The sequence below is a fragment of the Netta rufina genome (assembly GCF_964035555.1).
Source record: "Netta rufina genome assembly, chromosome: 2".
In the NCBI taxonomy this organism is placed as follows: Eukaryota; Metazoa; Chordata; class Aves; order Anseriformes; family Anatidae; genus Netta; species Netta rufina.
The window spans coordinates 63060720-63084243 of NC_140124.1; the positions used below are offsets into that span (position 1 = coordinate 63060720).

The 23524-nt window shown below is 38.6% G+C and overlaps 1 protein-coding gene across 2 annotated transcripts in view; it reads right to left on the bottom strand.

The window, feature by feature from the left end:
- The window catches only part of ELMO1 (engulfment and cell motility 1), a 332530-nt gene that overhangs the window by 146271 nt on the left and 162735 nt on the right, over positions 1-23524 (bottom strand). For both annotated transcript variants that reach the window (XM_084306854.1, XM_084306855.1), the window contains exon 16: positions 12397-12505. In XM_084306854.1, coding sequence (XP_084162980.1) covers positions 12397-12505 — 109 coding nt within the window. The remainder of the gene's footprint in view (positions 1-12396; positions 12506-23524) is intronic.

Consider the following 23524-nt stretch of genomic DNA (forward strand, 5'->3'; position numbering starts at 1 on the left):
GAAGTAAAAAGCTGAGGACTAAATCATCTTTAGAATTTTCTGATTAATTTACTTAGGGCCTGGATAGCTACACTCAAACTTTTTTTCTGTGGAAAACCATTAATTCCCTTATAATTTCTATTCAACATTACTGGCTCTGATTTTTTTCCTCCTCCAAAATGGTTTCATCTATTTTGATAATATGCTCTGCTTTATACAACGCTAGTTTAGCATTAGCATTCCTTTGCTATGGCCAAGCCAATCTTTCTCCCATTTATGCCTTTTGGTAACTTTTCCTACATAGGTGTACACCTTGAAATCTCTTTGAAGTCCAAAGTACCATCTACTCTTTAAAAAACAAAAACAAATCCAACCAACCAACCAAAAAATAAACAACAAAACAACAACAACAAAAACAGATTAATAGCAACTGAGTTATTCACTGAGATGCTGTGTGGCTTACAACTCAGAAAATGAGAGCCTTCTGTCCTGTGAACTCTGCCCCACCTTGAAAGTAACAAGCATTGAATTCTTTTGCATTCACCTCCTATTTGGTACAGCTAGTGATGGCCTATTACCAAAGTAGGTTGGTAATAATAAGTTGTATTCTACACCATACACTAAAAACCATGGGCAGCTGAACACAAAAAGGACAAAATATTCTCACTATTAAAAGATGGACACTTGAAACGTATGGTTATAAGGTGATCATTTTGCTTTCTGATTTGGCAAATTTGACACTTAATTCTCACTGAGTGCTTGCAGGGGCACAAAGATCAAGATATTAGAGGTTTTGCTTTTTAATTTTACTGCTCAAGTACCAGCTATATTCTGTGCTGAGGCTTAAAACTTCAAATGAAAAGCACCCAGTCAAAGAGCAACCAAAGAAAGGACTCACTAACCACAGGACTTATTGCAAGAAGTTTAAGAAAGTCAACATCGTGCCAATAAGCTTTCATAGTTATAAGTACACAAGCAATCGTATTTTGAGTCTTGATAACCTACTTCAGATGAACAAAGAGTCCAATGCTTTTCCCTAGAGTCCAATGCTTTTCCTTAGCTCCTTATCAACCGCTTCATAAAGCATCATAATATTGGCTATAATCGTGCTGTGTTTTTTGTTGTTGTTTTGTTTTGTTTTTAAGTGTCTGTCATCAAGTGTCTCTTTGAAGTGAAGAGAGCGTGATAGGTCTTTCCATGAATACTCAATAGAATAAATAAATTGATACTCTGTAGTGATAATTAGGAGAGAAAAAAAGAGCCCACCAGCCACTTTGGGGCATTGTTAGCAAGCATATTAGCAAGCTGTGTGCATAAAAAATAGAAAGGACCAGAAAAAGCAAGCTTGGCCATGAAAGAGTTAAGACCTAGTTGTGCTAGAGGCCAGAAGTTTGTTAAGACAGCATTTGAAGCCGCAAGAAGGATAAAGCCTGTTTACATACATCAGTAATAAACGAGACTGAAGGCAAAAGAACAACAACAACAACATCTCTAACTTGAGCCACATTTTTTTCCTTCAATAACAACTTGCAAAGATCCAGAACAAAGTCACAACTCTCCATGCCAAAGGAGCGCAGGGGCAGGTAACAACTCCTCCATTAAAAAATCATTCACATATCTAATAACTTCCCACAAAGAGTTTCATTTTGTTCTGATATCCCTAGTACACGAAACAAAGTATTATGGGAGCCTAAATTCATACGACAACCTGGTTTCAAAGACAAAGACTGGGAGTCTGTATGGGTGCATGCATGCACACCTCCCTATTAATAAATTCCCTACTGTGACAGGCTCCTCGAGTAGGCAGCATATAATTACAATTCCCTTAATGATTTATCAGCATACAGAGTCACACAACTTGTGCATATGAAGAGTACAGCTCTACTTTGCCCAAGAGATGGTGAGAAGGAGTTATGGGAGACTGCTTTATCTGAGGGCCTGTCCTGAGAGTACGGACAGACATACTGATACGTATGAGAAGAATTAGATGCCCTTGAGAAGAACTAGGGCCATCCTCTGTCAAAACTATCACAAAATAATGAAATAGAAGTTCTAGCTATGCTAGCTGTAAAATAAATGGCTTTAAGTCTGTGGAGAACAGGGACATGTGATGAATGTGAATACTTGGGTTGTAATTAACTAAGGAAGTGCAATCCCATCTTAGCAGTTGTGAGGACCACAACGCTCTGGGGACTCTTCCATCCCCATCTCCCTGGCCAGCAGCACCAGAAGCCAGTTCTGCTCCCAGCCTGCCAGCGTCCCTTCCCTGGGCCTGGCACCGGCAGCAAAGGTCCTGTTTGGAGGGTCACAGGGTTTCTCCTTCAGGAGATGCCACCCTGGCACTGCACTCTCATCCCTAAGGAGCCAGCAGCATGCTGGAAAAGTGCCCTGCAGGCCCTGTGAGCAGCTCTATGCAACCAGGGCAAGGAAGGTACTGGGGAGGAGAGCATGTGGCCAGCCCCAGGCTCTCACAAGAGGGTAGGCTGAGACCCAGGCCTGGCTCCACCAGCCCTGATATTTCTTACCTTGCTGATGGGGAGAGGTGAGATCCTGATGAAAACTTGTCTAGGAGCCAGGATTTGCCCCCTGGCTCCACTCCATGACACAAAATCACATTTACATTTGTTTTAGTATCATAAGTCAACTCTCCAGGTTATTTGGAATTCTTTCCCAGAATTCGGAATTGTCCTTACCCTCTCTTAATAAGAGGCATTAAAACTTTTACTTAAGAATTACACTGAAATTATTTTTTGATTCACACAAGGTGGCCATGACAAAACTTCAGCTTAAATTGTTCAGACATTTTACAAACCAAGCAATTCACTTTCTTGTCATACATAAAGACGTGCCCTGAAAATGCATTCATCACATTTAAACACCTGCTGCAAAGTTTCTGCTAACCCAGGTATGCAGAATGCCAAATGCCAAGTAAATAAGTACAGCTAAAGAGACCGTTTCAAGGGTGGTTTACTCACTCTTTGAATCGTTCATCATGAAACAGACTGCTGCACAATTAAAAGCTCATGCTGAAACACGAACATCTCTGTGGTCTGTAAAAGGCCTGAGGGTCTACAGCTTTCTCCCATCACAGTTCCAGCTAATTTATATTTCTTCATGAAGGGCAAGTGAAATTTAGTTGTTAGAAGCTAATTTTCTTAAACTTTTCATTAGCAAGAATTTCAATGGAAACCAAAGTGACAGATGGTATTTCAACACGTAGGCAACGTTAGTAACTCAATGTTAAATATCCACATCACCTTCAGAGTGTGGATCCAATCCTTCAGGTTACTCACCTTTACTGTTACTTTTACTTGCACACACAGAGCATAAACAGTAAAACCTTAAAACAACGTACATAAGCAGTTAGATGTTTTATATTAAAGTACTGCTAGACAGATAAAGAAAATATATTAAGATCTAGACTTTCACTACTCTGTTTTGTTTGCTGTTTTGATCAACTCCCTGAGAAAAAAAACTCGTACAAAGAAATACATCAAGGACATGCCCTTTTTAATTCATCAGGAATCAACAATGACCCCTCCTTAAAAAGGTTCCCCCATTTTAACTGGGTATATGATCAGTCAGTATAAAAAGTAGGTTGCCAAAGTATCAGGTGGTACAATCATTTGATTGACAAAAAAATTAAGTGTGATTATATGAAAAGAGTATTATTCTCTGCTTTGTTGTCCCCCCACCAAGAACATCCTTATTTATCTGTTCAGTCCAAGCAATGGAAGGAACCATCATGTCTTCCTGAGCAAACACAAACAGCATGTTTACAACACACAGCATGCAGTAGGAGAAGCAGGATGTGCTAACCAGAGAAAAGCTTCAAAGAAACATAACTCTACTGTTCTGTGCCTGCCTTACCCTTGGTTAGTACTACATCAGGACATTGTACCTGATCTCATTCCTTGGAAGCCTGACAATCTGAATTTTAAATAACTTTAAAGCTCTAAAGCTCCCCTCACACATGCAGATTTTTAAAAAGGTATTTACTGTGAGTCAGAAAAAGTTAAAAAAAAAAAAAAAAAAAAAAAAAAAGACAAATTACCAAACAAAGGTAAAAAGCCTAAGAGAATAAAGCTTTCTGACAGAGGACTCGACTACCCAGTCAATAGCAATCCAAAAGTGCCTCCAGTGCCATGCAAACATCCATGAAGCTCCATGTGTTGGACCACCTGGGACACTTAGTATATCCACTACCTCAGAGCCAGTTCAGCAAGAGGTTGTTACAAGGATATTCACTTGCTCAAGAAAAGCAATGTTACTTGCAAAACCTCATGTGTTTGTCAGAACACTGCACACTTTTCTATCCTTTGCTAGTACAGCTTTGTCTCAGGAACAACGGCTACTGAACAGTAAATGCTGGTTCTCACTTTAGCAGACAACCGGCTAATGATTTGTCCTCAAACCCCCAAATCATTCCATCTTTTTTCACACAGCAAAACCTCTAGTCCCTCTTTTTTCACCTGTAAAGCTTTCTGCTTCCATCCTGAATATCCTTTAGCGTTTCCCAAACATTTTTGAAACATACAAAGCAACAAGATAGATACACTGAAAGTCGCTATTAAAGCAACGCTGAGCTTCTACAGCTTATTTGATTCTATGTACAATTCATTTAGCAACTATATGCCTCTTTTAAACATAGCAATTGCAAAATTTTCAGCCTACTGCATAGAAGAGCTATGAAACCATGAGAGGTTACTGCAAATTTTAAGCACAACTTATTGCGAAATCTAGAAGACTTTGGCTATTTTTAACAAATCTGTATTTATAAAATAATAACAAAAGTGAAATAAGGAGGTCCAGAATTGATTCCAAGATTATTTTTCTCTTAAGTACAATCTGCTCAGCATTAACCTGTCACTGAACAAAGAGCAACCCTCAAAATGTCCACAAATTGTTCCAGGAAAGCAAAAAATATTTGGCTATACCTAAGCTGTCTGAAGGAACTTGCAAACCTGCAGGCAGAGGGGAACTTTAAAAGCTTGAACAGTTCCCCAATGCCAGGAAGAGATGCAGAGTTTTCAAAATGGGACACATTTTGAAGATTGTACTTAATCCCCATTTTTTTCTAAGGCAATAATCCAGTCTATCCACATCGCCTGGTTTGCTTTCACACACAAGCCTAGACTTAAATGTTACTACATCATCCGTATAGCTTAAAAAAAAAAAAAAAAAAAAAAAATTTGGTTCCAGTGACCACATTAAGAGAAATTACAGCTTTTATTCTACCATGATATCAAGCTAGCTAAAGCCATAGCTTCCACTAATTACAGGAAATCAACTCCAAGATTTTTCTTTCTCCCCATCATTCTTCACCTTTGTTCTGCTAGTTCCCTAGTTTAGCATCCTCAGCAGCTAAGGTCTACACCTTATTCCCAATTTGATTTTATCAGGCCTTAACTTCCAAATCTTGATTCTTTCTGTCCCTTTCATTACCAGATAAGAGAGTTCTTCACACCTAATCGTATTACCTCTTTGTTGTCTTTGGAAAAATAAATTGATTTCTAGAAAATCTTTTCCATCCATGCATCTTTCTTGCCCTTAAGTGTCCATTTTTTTTTCCCACATTTCATGCTTATCGTATGAATAATATTATTGAAAATTAAGTAAATGTAATTTTAAAGGATATAAGGAATCCTGTATTCAGGACACCCACCATAAGATTAAGCACTTTGCACATATGAAACAAGTTATAAACCCTGCTCCAAAGAGATCAAAGACTTATAAAAGCAGACATATGGCTATAGACAATAGGAAAAACATGAGTGGGGTGGCTAGCTGACTGACCCAGCAGCCAACTTTGTATTGACTTTGAAGCTAACAGTGCCACATGTAGAAAGCAATGTTCCAACATCTGTCTCACTATCCCTCAGGACATAGGTAAAACCAAATCATCTTGCTCAAAAGGTGCCTGCAGCTGCTCATGTTCTCAAAGATTACACTGGATGCTTTGCAAGAACATCACAATTTACCATAAGCGTGCAGAGATTAAGATTTTTTAGAGCAAGTAAAAAAAAAAAAAAAAAAAAAAAAGAGCATCTCCCTAGGGAAAGGGAGTTTTATTCTCTTTTCAGAGGGACTGTGCCAACAGGACAAGGACTGTTTGACAAAGACTGATGTTCTGCTGTTGTACAAAAGTACAACTCAGATGACTCCACAAGTTACTGGCTTTGCATTAAGAAGGACAAGCATATTTAATACCCCTAAAGTAAGGAATGGCTAATTTGCTAGTAATGCTTCCAAAGTAGCCCTTAAAACTCAAGATCAATATGGATTTTAGGTTTTCCCTCCCCACCTCCCCCTCCACTGCTACTGATTGTTTTCAGAGTTAGCTGAATGGTGTTTATCTTGTGACCTTCACTTGAGATCTGATGAATTTTTGCTCTGACTGGGTGTTACCTGATGTGGCGATTGTTTGAGCAAGAGAATAAAGAGGTGGATATATGAGAATGAATGCACTGAAAAGCTAAGACAAAGGAGGTTATGATTTCTTTATAACTATTTCATTATGTTCTAAAGATAGGATCAAAAGTTCAGGATGAAAAAGAAAATTTGCTACCTTTTACTAAAACCTCCTTGGTAAGAAAAGTGGTTCAGTTTCATAACATACACTTCCTGACTCCTAAAGTGCTTCAGTCTCCAGAAGATGAAATTGCAAGAAGAAACCTCAGTAAATAAAATTAGATATTTTTAGTGTTCTATTTCAGGGGGTTTATTCTATTTAAATTTAAGAAAAGAAGGAGAAGGTAAAAATTACCTTTCAAGGCAATTACCTTTCAAGCAAGGGGAAAAAAATTATATATGACATTCAACTATAAAAACATTGGATTTGCTGTCAACGAAAAAATCGAACCACATGAGTCCTCAAGTCTAGAATGCTGACCCTGCAGTGACCAGTATGGTTTCAGGGAAAGATCAACAGAAAAATCCTACAATGCACATTGTGGATTGTGCAAAGATGAAAAAGTGCTTCCTGACCCTTGCAGCAATCAGCTTACTCCTTGAAGCATGAGATTTGATTACCTTCATCTCGGCAGGCACAGCACTATATACCTATTAAGTACTCAGCACGATCTATTTGATAAAGGGACAATAACGTAAGAATTTCTGAACCAATTCAATTCTGCAACCTGGGCAATAATTGCTATGAGTAATCCATACCAAGAACATGTATGAACAGCATCAAGGGCATTATAACGTGTTGACATTTACATCTTCTCCTTTGAGGAAAAAAAAACTATAAATGGATCAAGTCTAACAGAAGCCCATGACAATTAAATTCTCCACAATAAGAAAGCAAGAAAACCCAGCGAAGAAGTCATCTGATAAAAGCTTTAGGACAAATATTCTCTGACATGTGGCATATATCCCTGCGGTCTGTCACAAAGCTTGAGTGTTGATTTTTGCTAAAGCCCCTAAACACCACCCATCAAAAAAATCACATGGGAACATTTTCAGTTCAACATCTGTGTCCTGCTCAAAAATACACTAAAAATACTCAAGGTCTGACATGCATTATATATAGAATGGCTCCAGGCATGCAATGATATTGGCATATAAACATATTCAGACTGTAACAGTGGCAGCACTGAGGAAAGCTGTCCGTCTGCACACATCACTAATCTACTCTTCATCTATTGGCTACAAGCTGGTATTTCTTTTTTTATTATTATTATTTGTATTTATCTGCAGTGTTACTGTCTCCCTGCAACGCCAGCAGACTGTTTAGGAGGCATTCCTCTAAGCACTTACGTCACATACCAAAACCTGCAGAAAGAAGAGGGAAGGTGGAGGTTACCTTAATTTTCATAGCTACTAAGAACGAAATATGGAAGGCCTTATTTTATCTGCTCTTTGTGAATTTGCCCGTGTACCAGTATTGCCGAGCGTCAAGGCGCTGTAGGAGGGGAACGAGTGCGATCGCTGGGGTGAGAATGTTACTGGCTGATGTCAGCTCTAAGACACAGAGGACAAGACGCAAATCAGCTTGCTATCCAAGATGTACAAAGGAAATTATTAGTGGAGAAAGGAGAATTATCAAAGCATTTGCCAAGGTGAGTGTCTTGGCAAGTAGTCCTTAAAGCCATTCTCTTCAATGCCTTTCTAACAGCAACAGTTACGTAAGATTAAAAGATTTAAGCCAAATATTCCACTCTTCCCAGATTCAGAGATTTCACTGACTTACATATGTTTCAATAACTTCCATGTTACCTAAACACTACACCAACATTCCTCCCAAGTTTTTGGTTCTTCTGCTTCACAGGTCCACCTCTGTAAAGCAGTTAACATATTTTCAGCTCACAGCTTATACTTGAGCTTTCTTTTCTTGCACAAGATTAAACGTGTGCTTAAGTGCATTGCTGAAGAAGAAATGAATTTCTGAGTTATGAACATTTGGGAACCAAAGTCAAAGAGTGAAGAAGTCTGGTGCTTGGATTTGGAGAAATGCAAAATCTGGAGGAGTGGCAAACCTTTCACATTTTCTTCTGAGTCCTTTTCTGGAATGAATGCAGTGCTTGAAAGGACCAAAAAGAAATGGTAAAATGCCTTCCTCTTGCCTGAAGGTATTCAATACAATGGAACAAGGGCGGTATAATCACCATTAAAATACTCTTCATAAATAATGGACAGTCTAGTAGCATTTATCTACTCTGCACTTCAGGAAATTTTCTACTGCTGAATATTTCATGAATAAAAGGTAATTTATCGTGGCTTTTAAATTATACACTTCAGAAACTATTAGAAAAAAAGTTCTGTGTTCCTGTGCAATAATGACTAGTTATGAATTTCTATAGAAACACTAGCAGCCTAAATGCATATTTTGAAACATAACATATACAAACTACCAGGGACACCTTTGCCCTAGACTGTAGCTACTGATTTTTGATATGTCCAATCCTATTCAGCAATACAGTATTTATTTACAAGTGAATGATACTCTAAATGAGTGATGACAAACTTTTCTTTCTAAAATGAATAAGATAGCAAAAATAACTTTCCTTTCATATTTTTTTTATATGATAACAAAGCTGCCATACCAAGTCCTCTTTTTTTTAATTCACATTCCCTATTTGAAAAGGCCAGAAAAATGAAAAATTTAAAACATGAAAGCTTTTATCTCTAGAAGTTAGAAGCAATCAGAACAAACAGTACCAAACATGGCAAACAATCTAATAGCCCCCGCATGTGGACAAATGTGTCTGTGGCAAAAAGATTTATTTACTGAATGACTTCTCAGGACACAGGCAAGGAAGAAGTCTGAGACACCTGGCTCACTCCTAGAGCAATCATCTTTCTTAGTAGCAAAATGCACTGCAAATCCCATGGAGGGATGGGACATCTACAAAAGACATCACACACGAAGCAGTATTTCAGGTATTTTTCTGTGTATTTACAGAAGTAAAACAAAATTAATCTTTAGCACTTAATCCAAATAGCCTCACAGCTTTGGCAAGGTATGTCCCTCCTACATTTACTAGTACAAAAAAAAAATAAAAATCAGACAGACCTATCATGGATAATTTGGCTTTAGACACCTCAACTGCAGCAATAACGTAATTTTGAGGGAGATGGATCTGCTGCAGTCTGCACCTTACACAACGTATTTTTGCTTTTGAAGACATCTAGAATAGTTGCTAAGCTGTTCATTTATAGACATAGTGAGTGCAATCCTTAATAACTGGTATACTTGGTATGGTACTCAAAAGTAAGCATCATATCATTTGTCTGGGTCTGTCAAATACTGAGTATCAATTTGGAAGCTGTAAGCAATGCATGGGTTTTAGCCCGTCCTATAGCACAAAGAGTTTTTTCCCCTCGGTCAATAAATTCTCGCAAGACGCCACATTTAAAAATCCTGGATGTATTAACAGTCAAATCATACACTTAAAACAGTGCTTTTGACGTCTATTGAAGAGCTGTTAGAAACAAGAACCAATGATACCTATATGCTTGTTTGCTGCTTCCTGAGTTGCTCTTCTCATTATATTTTGTGGACTTCAGTGTAAAGGTAAAAGAAAAGCATTTATTAGGGGGAAAAAAATCTTGAAGGAAAACAAGCATCTCTGTTGTGCCCCCTGCTCATGCAGTGTGAAAATGAAACTTGTGGTAGTGTTTGCCAAACAGACTGCAGCAGGACCCAAAACATTATTGATGGATAACTTAAGTTTACATATATAGATAAACACCATCTCTCTACACTAATGAAGATACAGAAACGCTCTTCTGTTTGATAGTATCTAACAATTTGGCAGGGGGCTGCAATCGAAGCCAAAGACAGCTTTACAGAATGCTCGTTTACTCTGTATTAAAATACAGTATTTTGTATCACAGTGTTAGAGTAAATGATACATATAATATCTGGTGTTTATGTAGAGCTTTACATATCCATATTTACATAGCCCTCACTATCCACGAAGAACTGTTTGGTGACCTGGTACGGCACTTGGATGTGCACAAGTCAATGGGGCCGGATGGGATCCACCCAAGGGTACTGAGAGAACTGGCAGAGGAGCTGGCCAAGCCACTATCCATCATTTATTAGCAGTCCTGGCTATCGGGGGAGGTCCCAGTTGACTGGTGGCTAGCAAACGTGACGCCCATCTACAAGAAGGGCCGGAGGGCAGACCCGGGAAACTACAGGCCTGTCAGTTTGACCTCAGTACCAGGGAAGTTCATGGAGTAGATCCTCCTGAGAGTCATCACACAGCACTTGCAGGGCAAGCAGGTGATCAGGCCCAGTCAGCATGGGTTTATGAAAGGCAGATCCTGCTTGACGAACCTGATCTCCTTCTATGACAAAGTGACGCAGTGGTTGGATGAGGGAAAGGCTATGGATGTGGTCTACCTTGACTTCAGCAAGGCTTTTGACACCGTCTCCCACAGCATTCTCCTCAAGAAACTGGCTGCTCTTGACTTGGACTGGTGCACGCTTCGTTGGGTTAGAAACTGGCTGGACAGCCGGGCCCAAAGAGTCATGGTAAATGGAGTCAAGTCCAGTTGGAGGCCAGTCACTAGTGGCGTTCCCCAGGGCTCAGTGCTGGGGCCGGTCCTCTTTAATATCTTCATCGATGATCTGGACGAGGGCATCGAGTGCACCCTCAGTAAGTTTGCAGATGACACCAAGCTATGTGCGTGTGTCGATCTGCTTGAGGGTAGGAAGACTCTGCAGGAGGATCTGGATAGGCTGCACCGATGGGCTGAGGTCAACTGCATGAAGTTCAACAAGGCCAAGTGCCGGGTCCTCCACCTGGGATGCAATAACCCCAAGCAGAGCTACAGGCTGGGAGATGAGTGGTTGGAGAGCTGCCAGGCAGAGAAGGACCTGGTTGATAGTCAGCTGAATATGAGCCAGCAGTGTGCTCAGGTGGCCAAGAAGGCCAACAGCATCCTGGCTTGCATAAGAAACAGTGTGACCAGCAGGGCTAGGGAGGTGATCGTCCCCCTGTACTTGGCTCTGGTGAGGCCTCACCTCGAGTACTGTGTTCAGTTTTGGGCCCCTCGCTACAAGAAGGACATCGAGGTGCTTGAGCGGGTCCAGAGAAGGGTGACGAAGCTGGTGAGGGGCCTGGAGAACAAGTCCTACGAGGAGCGGCTGAGGGAGCTGGGCTTGTTCAGCCTGGAGAAAAGGAGGCTCAGGGGTGACCTTATCGCTCTTTACAGATACCTTAAAGGAGGCTGTAGCGAGGTGGGGGTTGGTCTATTCTCCCACGTACCTGGTGACAGGACGAGGGGGAATGGGCTTAAGTTGAGCCAGGGGAGTTTTAGGTTGGATGTTAGGAAGAACTTCTTTACCGAAAGGGTTGTTAGACACTGGAACAGGCTGCCCAGGGAAGTGGTGGAGTCACCATCCCTGGAAGTCTTTAAAAGACGTTTAGATGTAGAGCTTAGGGATATGGTTTAGTGGGGACTGTTAGCGTTAGGTCAGAGGTTGGACTTGATGATCTTGAGGTCTCTTCCAACCTAGAAATTCTGTGATTCTGTGATATATAAGAGGAAACAGGATGTGTCCATTTCGATGAGCAATCCCACGACAAATGATTGTACTACTCAAAAAAAATAACCTAAAGACAAGCCCATGGAACAGTAAGAGAAAGAAGTCTGCACAGAGGATAACTAAGTCACCCGGTGGGACATGAGCATACCCCTCTGGAAATGATGCAACAGACCTGCTTCACGCAGAAGAAATTCAAAAATCAGCTGCCCATTTCCTCTAGTCCACTCTCATTCACGGAGTGCCAGCAAATTAGTATGAGAGACAGAAAAGGCAGAGTCACTCGAAGTGCTGGTATTTCTCGTAACCATAACGAGAAATGATTCACAGAATGAAATGCTTGCACTGAAATAAACTTCAGGTATCACTGAGCTCACTCAATGTTTCTTAGATGTCAAACAAACAGGCCAACTTACGCAGCTCTCCTACTTTCAGTATTTCGCACAGCATCTTTGTCAGCTCAATGCTACTTCGTCCAAATGGGCACTCATGCTTGTCTTCTCGACTACTGTTCTCCAGGACAATCTAAAGTAGGAATTAAAATGGAAAATAATCAGTTTGAAGAATCCATGAGCTGAAGTATTATACGCCACATCCAACATTTACAGTACACACCAGGCTGAATTCAGGAAAGTTTTCATAAACTTTAGCCTTTCCCCCAGCTAAATGAGAGGAGAAATGAGCTGACAGGAAAGCAAAACAAATAAACAAAAAGAAACACACACAAAAAGAGAAATGTTGCCTCCCTATCCATGAAGCAGTGACACAGAAGCAGTGCAATTCCAGGACCAACCCAGACGGTTTCCCATTCCTATACAGCGTTGCTGTCCTGCACCAGTCCTGGCTTGAAGAAATTGCATCAGAAGCCGAAGAGAATGAAATATTTAAAATATTCAAGAAACATTTCAAATTGCAGGTTAAAGGAAATTAAATATGATGACTCATAGACATAAGCACACCTAGAAGGAATCATAAAAAACATATGACAAAAATTGCATAGCTGGATTCAGGCTCCAAAAAAGATCCAAGTGACAATAATCAAACTCCAGTCCACAGAGTAAGAAAATGTGCTCAGTTTCTCCATTACAGAAGACATTTGAATGCAAATCATTTCAGTGTTTTCACTCTTGCATCAAGCCCATGAATGCCGCAAAAACAGCTCAAGGAAAGTCTTCATGTTATCAGTTGAATTACGGTGCAAAAACATGAGAAAAGAACTTCTTGAACATTTTTGCACCATTTTGCACCTGAAATAATATTTTCCCCAGCACTACAACTAAACAAGAGATTTCACTGTATATGAAAGATGAGTTATGAAAATACTGTAGATTTCATTGAAGGTGTGTGCCTGAAAAGGCAGATAAACTGGGGCTGGAGAAAAGGAAAAAACAGTCAAAACAGATTTGCAGTAAGATTTGTCTCAGCAGTAACAAACTTTGCCACCAGCTTTAAAAAAATTGGAAAAAAAAAATACAACCTAAACATCTGCTGCACAGCTTGGGGGTGAGGGAGAGAGAAAGAAAATGAATTTCAAAGGTAAGAGATTTTGCCAAGCTCCAAAGAACCTCAGCAGCTCTCTAAATTTTCTTCACAAACAAGCGTTTAGACACTGCTCTGTGATTTGCATTCCTCCTGTCTCCTTAGCTCCTATCTTCACTACGTTTTTTTGTTTGCTTTTTTAATCTTTCAACTTTGTCAGCAAGGAAAGCTTCCAAAACAGTAAAACAACATTGCTTTCCATCACGACAGAAAATGTTGTGCTCCTTTCTAAAATCCTAGAGTTCCCACTAAATCTTCATTTATAAAAGGCTCCAAGGCTGGAACTTCGCCCGAAACAAGGTGGTGGTGGCAGAGAGGAGGACTGGAACCATCACTGGATGCCAGCAAAACCTTCCCTCTCTCCCCAGATCTTAGCTGTGATTGTTTGTTATCCATGCTCTATCATGTGCAGAAGTCTTCGCTGTCAGGCAGTTAAGGTAAAAGTGGGAAAATGAAATGAAAACCCAAAAGCAAGAGTGAAAGTTATCTGCTTCACATAGCATGCTGAAACCTCCTCACCAAGAAGTATCTACTCCAGTCCTGCTCTACAAAGGGCAGCTCCAAAGCCATCCCCCGGGGATGTAAAAGGATGGTTGCTTTCTGCATTGTGAAAATGGAAGATCGCTTTGTTTTGTTTTTCGTTGTTGTCTTTTTATCACCTAGATATAACATACTTGCCTCGATTCCCGCAGATGCTTAGAAACTAATTCAGGATGTGATAAATACCTGACTCTTACTGCTTTTCACTGGGCCTTTCCAACAGGGTATGTTAGAATCACGGTCACCGCTCTGCCAAGAGGACTTACTTTTCCTTGTAAAAGTTTTGGTTTAAATTACACCTAATTGTTCTGTGTCACATCTGGGTAACAGCTGTATCAAATCAAAGAAACACCCCTGCAATTTTTGTTTTACGTTGCTGCAGCCACCGTTCAAGGAACATGAGAATATGATTTTGCCTTCTGGATGAGTCATCTTGCTCCAGTCTCTTTCATGGAGGATAGTGCTACATTTCCACATCCAAACGCAGGAGCTATGACAGATTGGCACACACGCAATATAAGGCTGTGTCTTCAACACCTCCCTGGGATCACTTCTCTTGTTTTATTATTATGTGTTTTATCTCTCACATAATAAAACGTAAAATCTGCATACTGGAGCAGGGGGCTGCTTTGACACAGATTTAGAAACAGCAGAGAAACACTGGTAATAAAATCAATGAAGAGGCAAAATGAAAGGGTAAGGGGGAGGGGATGAGAAGCTCTCAAATCAGCATTTCTACTGGCTTCTGGCAAATGCATTTTGTTGAGTTTCACATTAACCCGACATATTAACATTTCATGAGCACATAGATATTTAATGGTGACACCATATACGCATATAATGTAAGGCAGAATTACAGCAATCTGTAATAATGCCAGAGAAATAGTTAAGGAACTGTGTATTGCTATACAGCAAATTAAACGGCAATTTCAGTAATCAATATGTAAAGCAGCTTTGAAACAATCCTCACTCACACTCTCTCTGCAAGCATCATCTTTCAGAGTTTGCTGTGCAAAATAAGGCAGAGCTGACATGTTACATTGCTGCAGGAAAGGAAGATGGAAGACTCTTTACTACATCTAAGGCAAATTTGTAGGCAAATTTGACTAATATGGATCTTCCATAAGAAACAGCAATGGTAAAAAGGTGTGTGGAGGGGTGTCCTTATAAAAACCCAAAGGAAAATTATTCTTAATCTTGGCAAGAGATTTACAACATTCATTAGGATATTTGTAATATTCTTTTCATGACTTCAAGACTCATATCCTGTTCCATTAACATTATAAATATGAACATTATAAATATAAAAACATGAATATTATGAACATTATAAATATAAAAATCCTGTTCCAAACATTATAAATACAGCTTGTTTTTGTTCCAAAAATTATAAATACAGCTGATAATGGCATAATTTTAATCTTACTTCCTTTATCAATCTGGTTATGGAGGAGAAATAAGCAGAGAATAGACATGTTTGCTCCATAAACTGGTGAAAACTGTAGCAGGGGAAAACATAACACAGCTCTAAACAGAAAATACTTGTGAATCAAGCCATCAGTACACTCTGTAGACATACACATTTCTGTCACAGCAGTTATTTTAGCAAGGAAAGTAAAGCAGTGAGGAAGTCACCAAGACCAAATAACGTTCATTCAAATGGCGGTCTATTATCAGTGCCCCCCCCCCCCTCACAAATCCACCACAGCAAGCTGCAGATCTACCAAATGTTTAACTATCAACAGGTATGATTGCTAAATTTTACTCTGGGGAGAAAAATACTTAAAGGCAGAAACCATGGACGTTGCAGGAGAGCTCTCAGCACCTTGACCATCTTCCCTCAATCCTATCTCGGCCCTTGTCTGCTTGGTAGCCCTTTATTTTGATATTAGGCATCTACTTCTGCCAGCTTATCCTCTGTTTGCAGAGCTATGGAATTGGGAAGATGGAAAAATGGCTTTTAATACGCTAGATATTATACAGACAAAATCCAAAACTACCTTGCAATACAGAGATACGAAATGCTGCACATCATTTTTTCTTTCTCCGTTCCTTTAAACTCTACAGCCCATTACTATGAGGCAAGGCAAAAAACAAGCATCATGTGTAACACGCAGTAAATACAGAACAATTTTCTTAAAAATCAACAAAAAATACAGACATGGATCTCAAGAAAATGAAAACAAAAGGGAAAAAATTACCCGGAGAGGGCAGACAGGCAAAGTTTGAGTGAGGATAAGATACTAAAGAAAAAAAAAAAGATAAAAAGTTGGTAAAAGGAAAGTGAAGTAATTTAAAAAACAAACAAACAAAAAAGAACACAAACATTCTTCCTCCATGTCTCTGAGCTGCAAGAACAAGATCCATAGAATGAGAACAGAGAATAAAATTAAATCAGAAGAATGAGATTAATTGACTAGCAGAAGGGGAGAAAGGAAGAATTTAAAAAAAAAAAAAAATATATATATATATATATAAAAAATATATATATATATATATTATTTTTTTTTTTAATCAAAGGAGCTGAAATTTTTAGGAAAGCCAGCATTACCCATTTTCTTGGTTTTTCTACAGTTGAAACTTTGTAGCCTGTTAAAGCACAGGAATTTGACAATCTCTGTAATAGAATACAGATCTGTACAGTTTTTACTATTTTTAGGTTACCTCATGTATGTACTTCTCTCATTTACAAATTCCTGTTGTAAATAGAACAGGAACATTTCCCAAATACAAAAATAAATAAGTAATAACAAAGCAAACAAACAAAAACAGAAAACAAACAAACAACAACAACAAAACACACACAAATAAAACAACTGAAGTGATCAGAAAGAGAAATGATGGCTTAGGGTAATGCATTTCAGGCAGTGTTGTTTAGCAGCTGCTGACAGCTGAATTTCTTCTGGGATTTAGCCATATGAATTGCCTGAAGTACACAGTTTTCTCTGAAGCCAAAAGCGTTTTAAAGAAGAGGAAGGCAGCCTTCAAGTGTCCTACTGTCCAACAAAACATTTAGAAAGTAAGAGGAAGGAATAAGCCTCCTTACAGAATATATTTAGTTCTTGTTTTTGAAATACTTTTTTTTTTTTTTTAGTTCCTCTTTGTATTGTAGTTAATGTTACTCAGCATCACCCAGAGAAGGCTAACCTACCTTTACGAGATATGTACTAATAGCATGGATATATATTTATAATATAAATATAATAATAAATATAAATATATAATATAATGGCATGGATATTTTATAATATAAATTCAAATGTTATGCCAACATCACAGAGGAATAGTGTAAAACCTCCAGCAGCAGAAAGAAACAAAATCGAAAGATTTTCTAACTTTACAGCAGGAAACTTCACATTGTTGCTTTATGATCTTCCATTGAATTATTCATTGAGTCCATGCCTTCCTCGGGAACAGACTCCTTGGGGAGGCTATGGACTAAATGAAAATTTTTCCATACTTGACTACCATGGTCTTAAAAGTCTGCCATCAGCCTCGATAATGAAGCTTATGCCTGCAACTAAGAGTTAATGATTGACAAAAACCTAAAGTTGTAAAGACAGGTATCATATTCAAAAGCTTCCTTATCAAAATTCATAAGGATGAAACTACCTGGAAGAAGTATTGCTCCTTCACCAGGAATATCAACTTAGCCAATCCCTTAATCCCTCACATTAAAAATTAAATTGGCTCAAAATATACTGCCCACAGCAATTGCAGAAGTAATACCTGAACCAATCTCAGAGCTTGGCAATAGAATAGAGATTCATTATGACTGGGAAGTAAATACAGAGAGTGAAAGACAACAAGACCCACTATAGCTTCAGCAATACTTGTAATAAATCCCACAGCTGAGAGTTCAACAGGCATTGCTGCACTGTTAGGAAGGGGAATTTCCCCGGACGTATTTCATTGTACTGTCTAAAATCATTCTGCGTTAACAGAGACCAAGTTTTCTAGCAGTAGGTTAGTATCACGAGGTTCAGAGAGCAGCTGCTTAGTAAATATGGTAAAAATCTACCTAGACCCAACATGAAAATCTGGCAGCATTTTAATAACCAAAAATTACAGAGATGCTCTTCATTTTTTTAATTTTTATTTTTATTTTTTTTTGTCACTGCTTTTCCTGCTCTTAAGCTTTCTTATCACATATGGCACGCTTCACCATTCCCATTTCACGTAGATGCCTTAAGTAATTCTAGGAAGCAAATCCTAAGGATATACTTCTTGAGAAGGATAAGGGACTCTGCTGCAGGCAGATTCAGTTCCCATTTATCCTCATCTCCATTTTCCTCCTAAGGCAACTTGCCATTTTCCTCAGCTTCAGCACGAGCATTCTCTTAAGATCCTTTGCTCAGCACTGTCCCCTCTAACCCCTCTTTATCTTTGTTGTTTTTATTTTCAATTTGCCATGTTTCCTCTCCCCCTTATCTCAGCCTTCCTTCACATTCCTGGGGCAGATCAGAAATTCCTTGTGGCAAAACTAAAACAAAACAACAATTTTGTCTGTCTTGCTCAGGTAGGCACTAGAATTGCCATTTGTTAAATCAAAATTTGGAAAACAAGCTGAGACCTACATGGGATGGGGTGGGGTGTGGGTGGGTATCCAATTATGTCCTTGTATAACAACATACAGGTTACAGGATGGATTCAAACTGCCCTAGTAACATTACAGCCGGTGTTTGACTCTGCAGCCATAAAGCACTTTAACTCGGATGGCTAATTCCAATAGTTGGTTTTCTTTTTAGAATATCATGGTGATACCCTCCCACGCCCCCTTCTTTTAAAACAACCCAAAAGTTAGTGTCAAACTATCACAAGTGAAATTTGGATGGTTCTGCTCCACATGAGCAGCTGCACCTAGGGATGAATTTTGCTTCTCACATAATCACCTTAACATAAAGCACAATCATAGTGTCTTTACTGTCTATCAAAAACTATGTACACTGCAACTTGTCTTCATATATTATACAGCTTCTTTCTCCCTTTGCCACTCCATGCAAAAAAAAAAAAAAAAAAAAAAAAAAAAAAACAGATTACTGTAAATCTTGGTGGCAAGGCCCAAGAAAACTGAGAAGGCCCAGCTGCCACGTCATCATCAGAAGCTGCACCAGGATCTGCTCTTCACTTCTCACAGGCCCCAGCTGGGGCTTGAAACTGCTTAGGGACACAGTTTAGTGGGTGATATTAGTAATAGCATGATGTTTGGACCAGATGATCTTGGAGGTCTCTTCCAGCCCTAATGATTCTAAGATTCCTCCTCCCTCCCTGCCCCAAGCAAATGTGAGAGGGCAATATTTTCCCTCAGTCCTCTCCTTGCTCACCTACTGCAGAGGAAGAGAGCAAGAACTTACAGTACCTGCATAATGTAACAAGTTTTTGAATTTTCTTTTCTCTCACAACGTAAGAAGGGCCCTATTAGTGCTCTAATGTTCTTGTGGTATGGATATATTAGAAAAGCTTCAACCTTTGTCTCACGTCAATGAGACCGGCAGCTAGTGTAGCATCACAAAAGCTCTATGAAAGAGGAAATGAGAAAAACCTGTGAGACTCCATAGCTACTCTTCTTTTCTCCCCAGGTATGACAGAAAAAAGAGAAAACAAGAACACATTAAGCGACTGGGAGCCACGAGGCATAGACAATTTGGCCTTATGTGGAAAATTGCATTGTCTTATGAGACACACCAGGAAGACGTGCATAACAAAGCTCACTTTTCTCACTACCTTTAGCAGAACAGAAATAAATTACATCCCTTTCCAATCATTTCTGGGAGGAAAAAAAATAGCATGGCAGAAATCAGGCTCAGTTTTATTTCAGAAAATGCTGAAATTATATGTTGGACTACTCATATCTGATCAGGCTAGAATGAGTAGGCATGAGGAGACTTTGTGAATTGGCGGAAGGATGTGTAGGCAGCCTCCTATACAACAACTGCATGGGTTAGAAAGTATATGGCATGCAGTCTGGCTGTGACTCAACCCATTAAAGTTCTGAAAGGTCTCTGCAGAACGCCAGCAATCTTCCCGCCTGCATCTCGGGGGCTCATAAACAGCACCTGCTCCTCCAATGTGACTTCTGAAGACTTAAAAGGAAAAGACATTCTCTCCTCAACCTCCCCAAAAGTGGCAACTCAAGTAGCTGCTGGGGAAGAAGTGTCACTGCATCACAGCTGTATGAATAACTGATTTTCCAGCTCAGCAGATGCAGAGGAAAGGGGGATTTTCTATTTGTGACCCTAAACCAGCTCAATTTCTAATTTTCAGTTAATCAAAATAACTATTGGCTTAAAGTCCTAATGTTGTTTTTATTTGGAGCATTTTGATAACTTAGTACTTGTCTGAAATACAAGAACAGAAAATTTAGAAACATGCCACTATCTTGCACATCATTCACAAAAATACAGCACCAATGGATCCACTATAAAGTACACCATAGGATCAGTAAGCCCAACTCCACAAAATAGATTTCAACACTGGTTTCCCACCCTGTTGACAATACTGCCACTTCATATCTGCATGAAATAGATATAGTCCGTTGGAATAGGGAGAAACCATCTCTTCTCTTGAATTTCAGATTATTGTAAGACAATCTCTTTCCAAGGAACACTTTTTTTTTTTTTTTTTTTTTTTTTAGGCTGAGTGTATGAAAAGCTTACTCATCTAATAAATGAAGGAAAAAAAAAAAAAAAAGGACATAAACTTGGATGGCCATCTGATCAGAATCCAGACAGATAGTTAGCCAGTGCTCAGACCTGGAGCTGCAAAGCTTATTTGTGGCTTCTGCCTGAAGCAGCAATCTTTTGTGCTTGAACAAAAAGAGGAGACACAGCATGATTGTTCTCAAGGAGGAATCTTACTCCACAGAAGAGAGACATGTTAGAATATAGCTGGTCATAAGCACAGAAGAAAAAAAATGTATACAAGTCACCAACTTGTAAGTCAACAAAAGCAACTTCATTAAAACGAGACTCATGTACCCCACCACAGGCAACGGTGTATATGACTTCTCTATGATTCAGATGATTTTCTGTGAAATACAATAACCTACAGTAAAATCCTCCATTCCTTCCCAGGTAAAAGTTGTAACTATATTTAGACATCTGTGAGGAAAATGTAAAATAACAGAATATTTCAATAGTTGCACATTAGAAGCTAAGGTATAGTTCCTGTAAGTTCAGCTTACCCTAGGGCATCTTCTCTTTCTGCCTGAGAACACTTAAATTAGTGAAGATACAAGAAGAACAGCAGTCCACTCACAACAGGAGAAGTAGTGCTGTTTTTACTGCCTGCTATGAAGAACATCTAAACTAATATTGACTGCACGTGTAGGAGTCAGCTTATCAAAACTGCAAAATTATTTTATCTATAGAAGCATCTCAGGTACAAACATGTCAGATTTAAATACACAACAACAGATAACTCTCAATTTTTTCTGGATTACAAATAAAAGAACTGCTCCATTTTGGTTCCTTCAGCTTGCCCTCTACACAAAACAAAGTAGATCTCATTATTTTACAACAATATTGGCAAATAATGAAGTGCATGCAGACAAAAAGCAAAATAAAAATCAGGCAAATGAATGTGTGTGTGCCTTCAAACACATGCATACAAAATATTTCAGTTTCATATATTTATTCATCAGTCCTCATTGTATTGAAAACAAAATGAATCTGCAGAGTCTTGTATCATGAATTCCCAAACAAATCAACAACAAAGCACCAATAAATTGAGATACTGATAGCATGATAGGATTTCCATGGAAAGGTTTTTCCTCAGACCCTTTTAAAAACTCAATAAAGTTTCAAATGCACACTGCTACAAGTTACCAGCATGAAAAATCTTAAGGTGTCTACATTGAATAGTCTGTTTTAAATGGTAACTTATAATTTTATTTTTAAAATAGTAGAACTTGAAACTAAAGTAGTTTTGGAAAGGAGAAAATTGCGACTAGGGTTGAAAATGTGTCTGCTCCAAAAGAACAAAAAAAAAATTATCTGTCACAAAGCTTTATTCCCATCATTTTCTTCACTGTTAACTTTAATTATACACTCTGACTGTCCTATAATTATCTAGCTTGGGAAGCTGCCAATTTTTTCCTGCGGAAACTTTTATAATTTCTTGCAGAGACTCAACATTACTTCCATCAATACATTCCATATAGTTTATGTCACCACCTTTTAAAAGCAAAGCCTCTGATAATAGCAATTGATTATTTAAGTGGAACATGAAAAAAATGCATGCACTTTACTAAAGTCACTGATAGCACCAAACAATTAATTAGAAAGAAAGAAAGAAAGAAAGAAAGAAAGAGAGAAAGAGAGAAAGAGAGAAAGAGAGAGAGAAAGAAAGAAAGAAAGAAAGAAAGAAAGAAAGAAAGAAAGAAAGAAAGAAAGAAAGAAAGAAAGAAAGAAAGAAAGAAAGAAAGAAAGAAAGAAAGAAAGAAAGAAAGAAAGAAAGAGAAAGAAAAGCTAATTCAATAAGAGAGTAATTCAATAGGACTTCAGAAAAAATCCATATGACAGCTAAGGACACTACACAATCAAAGCAAACATGCACAATGAAAACATGCTCCTTCACACACACACACAAAAAAAATGTTCTTCAGGAGACACCAATCATTTTATATAGTAAACAAAGTGAGATTAAAAAAAATAATTAAAAAAAAGTATAAATAAAGAAAAATTATTTGTTTTATCTGAATAAAGACAGCAAGAAAAACCAAACCACTGTAGTTTCAGGAGTAAATGTGCAATAGGCAAAAGAAATAAGATAAATGAAATGTTGGGAAATTGTTAGGATCAAAATTGAAACTAAGAGTTTCCTTAATCTTGTTTACATTTTCACTGTGACACACCTATGTTTTCACCCTCAAATGCTTTCTGCTTTCAAGATGCAGAGTTACCCATCTGCTCCACTGCCTTCATACTCATGTTCTTCAACCTATTGCAAACACGTTTGCTGTCACCTCAAGTACCTTTGCTTGGCACTGGTCTTGGAAGCCTTACTGTCCCCCTTCACTGAAGGTCACTGCAGCTTCAAACATCCTTCTCATCTAATTAATCCATTTATTACGCAAATTACTCCTAAGTGGAATCAGCTATGAGAGCCATAACAAAAAGACAAAAAGGAAAGAGATCACTGCCTGCCTTCTCTTCTAACCTCTCCTTACCCAGCTTTTTCAGTATTACTCGAAGATACCTTTCTAAGGGCCATGCAGCTGGGGCATCGTAAGAACTCAGCAGGTCAGACTGCAGCGATTTGTACCACCCATTAAAATACAGCACTGGCAATAGACTTGGTGTAGTCATCACAATTTCCTGATAGTATCTTCATTTAATACACTGCATGCTGTCAGGAAAAACTTTGTATTTTCCAAGTTAATTTTAAACCAATGCTGGTTTCCAATCTGAATTTTAATTACCCCACAACACAGATATTATCTCATTTTGGGGCTTAGGAATTGAC